This window comes from Nothoprocta perdicaria, unplaced genomic scaffold (genome assembly GCF_003342845.1).
Source record: "Nothoprocta perdicaria isolate Ctin4 unplaced genomic scaffold, notPer1 scaffold_101, whole genome shotgun sequence".
In the NCBI taxonomy this organism is placed as follows: Eukaryota; Metazoa; Chordata; class Aves; order Tinamiformes; family Tinamidae; genus Nothoprocta; species Nothoprocta perdicaria.
This window is the reverse complement of record NW_020454106.1, coordinates 2,716,292-2,718,830: the sequence shown is the minus strand read 5'-3', so window position 1 is coordinate 2,718,830 and position 2,539 is coordinate 2,716,292. Positions and strand designations below refer to the sequence as shown.

Here is a 2,539-nt window from a genome sequence, read left to right as displayed (position 1 = left end):
CATCCATCTTTCCATCCTCTCAGCGCTCACCCAGGGTCAGCATCACAGCATCCATCCATCCATCCATCCATCCACCCACCCATCCACCCATCCATTCTTCCATCCATCCCTCCATCTGGGCAGCGCTGACCCAGTTCCAGGATCTCCTGGCACTTCTCGCACTCATCCCGCATCTTCAGGCAGCCGGCCGAGTTGCGCCGGATCTCCCGGCACACCATGCGCTCGTCGGTGCTGTTGCGCGGCTCTGTGGGAAGAGAAGGAGGCGGTGGACACCACGGCAGGAATTCCTGGATTCCACCCCAGGCCCACTGGGGGGAAAAAAAAAAAAAAAAAAAAAAAAAAAGTGGATTCTCTGATGTCTCGTAGTGGGGTTGGGCTCCTGCTGCAAAACCGGCACCGAGCTGGGGATATGGATACTCTCCTACCTGCGAAAATCCCTCTGAGGGGACGGTGCCAGGGCTTGCCCCCAGCAGCAAAAAATAAGTGGGTTCCACCCTKCCAATCTGAGTGGATTCTCTGGTGTCCCGTAGTGGGGTTGAGCTGCTGCTGCTGCAAAATGGCATCATGCTGGGCACCTGGATACCCTCCTACCTGTCAAAAGTCCTCCAAGCCGGTGGTGCCAGGGCTTGCACTTGGTAGAAAAAAAAAAGCAGGTTTTCCCCCACATCCCAAGCCTAGGTGGGTTCTCTGATGTCTTGTATTGGGGTTGAGCACCTGCTGCAAAACTGAGGTAGGTGCCTTCTTGCCAAAAACCCACCAARTGGATGGTACCAGGGCTCATGCCCAGCGGCCTAAAGGAAGCATGYTTTCCACCTGCTCCAAACCCTTGTGGATTCTCTGCTGCCTACTATTGGGGTTGAGCTCCCGCTGGGAAAACCGAGGCGGGCGCCCGCGTACCGGCCGCAAAGCCCACGAGCGGGTGTCTCCAGGGCTCGCTCTCGGCGACGCGCTGCGCGTCCTCGAACATGCGCTGTGTGAGCTCCAGGAAGGGCTGGAAGAGGCGGTGGAAGCCGGGGTGCGGGTGCGACAGGAAGGGCTGCAGCTGGCGGGCCACGCGCCGGCCCCGCACCGCGAAGCGGCGGGGCGCCGGGCGCCAGGGCCCCGCCGGCAGCGGGAAAGGGTGCAGGGGCACCCGCGCACTCTCCTCGAAGATGTCGTCGACGCCGTCCTGCAGCAGGCCGAAGCTCTCCTCGAGCTCGGCGAAGCGGCGCTCCTGCCAGCGCGCGCGCTCCTGCAGCGCGTCCAGCCGCTCGCCCTCGGCGCGCACGGAGAAGGGCGACGAGCGGTTCAGGAGCTCCTCGAGCTGCGGGCGGGCAGCGGGGCGCAGCCGTGGGCGCCGCAGAGCTCGCGGGTGCCCGCGGGCGCTCCGGAGTGGGGATCGTGGGTTTGGGAGCATGCGGGTTTGGAGCTCGGGGGTTTGGAAACTTGGAGGTTTGGGAGCGCGCGGGCTTGGGGGCTCGGGGGTTTGGGGCTCAGGAGCTCGTGGGTTTGGAAACTCGGAGGTTTGGGAGTGCGTGGGTTTGGGAGCACATGGGTTTGGGGGCTCGAGGGTTTGGAGCTCGTGGGTTTGGAAACTCAGAGGTTTGGGAGCGCACGGGTTTGGAGCTCGTGGGTTTGGAAGCACGTGGGTTTGGAAACATGGAGGTTTGGGAGCGCACGGGTTTGGAGCTCGTGGGTTTGGAAGCACGTGGGTTTGGAAACATGGAGGTTTGGGAGCGCACGGGTTTGGGGGCTCAGGAGTTTGGGGCTCAGGAGTTTGGGGGCTCAGGGGTTTGGAGCACATGGGTTTGGGGGCTCAGGGTTTCAGGAGCTCGAAGGTTTGGGGGCTCRAGGGTTTGGAGTTTGGGGATTCGGGAGCGTGTGGGCTCAGGGGCTTGGGGACTTAGGGGTTTGGAGCATGCGGGTTCAGGAGCTCGGGGGTTTGGAAGCTCAGGGGTTTGGGAGCTCATGGGTTTGGAAGCTTGGGGGTTCAGGAGCTCATGGGTTTGGGAGCTCGGGGGTTTGGGAGCGCATGGGTTTGGGGGCTTGGGGCTTTTGGGGCTTAGGGGTTTGGAGCGCACGGGTTCAGGAGCTTGGGGGTTGAGGGGCGCGCGGGTCCGGGGCGCTCACCTGGCGCCCCAGCAGCGCGGAGCCGCTGTGGCAGACGCGCGAGTAGAGGCGCACGCACGTGCGCTTGAGGCACGGCTTGCACTCCTCCCAGAGCGCCGCGGCGCTGCCGTTGCAGGCCGCCCGCCGCTCCGCCAGCCGCCGCTCCGCCGCGCGCGCCCGCTGCACGGCCTCCTGCAGCGCCCCGGCCGTCAGCGCCTTCCTCCTCCTCCTCCTCCTCGTCCTCCTCGCGCCCCCGGCACCCACCTCCTTGTGGCGCTTGGTGTCCTGCAGCCCGCGCAGCGCCGCGCGGTGCTCCTTGCTGCTCTGCTCCATGAGCGCCTTCATGCGCTTGACGCCCTCCACGGCGTTCTCCACCTCGCCGTCGATGTACTTGCTGCCGGCCGCCGACAGCTCTGCGCGGGCACCGCGGCGTCGCCACCGGGTCCCCCCC

The 2,539-nt window shown here is 64.9% G+C and overlaps 1 protein-coding gene across 1 annotated transcript in view; it reads right to left on the bottom strand.

Annotated features, from left to right (window-relative positions):
* The window catches only part of CLU (clusterin), a 7,060-nt gene that overhangs the window by 3,172 nt on the left and 1,349 nt on the right, over positions 1–2,539 (bottom strand). Inside the window, exons 2-5 of the mRNA XM_026041142.1 lie at positions 2,353–2,501; positions 2,110–2,280; positions 898–1,303; positions 131–244 (exon numbers count right to left, since the gene is read on the bottom strand). Of these exons, the coding sequence (XP_025896927.1) occupies positions 131–244; positions 898–1,303; positions 2,110–2,280; positions 2,353–2,501 (840 nt within the window). The remainder of the gene's footprint in view (positions 1–130; positions 245–897; positions 1,304–2,109; positions 2,281–2,352; positions 2,502–2,539) is intronic.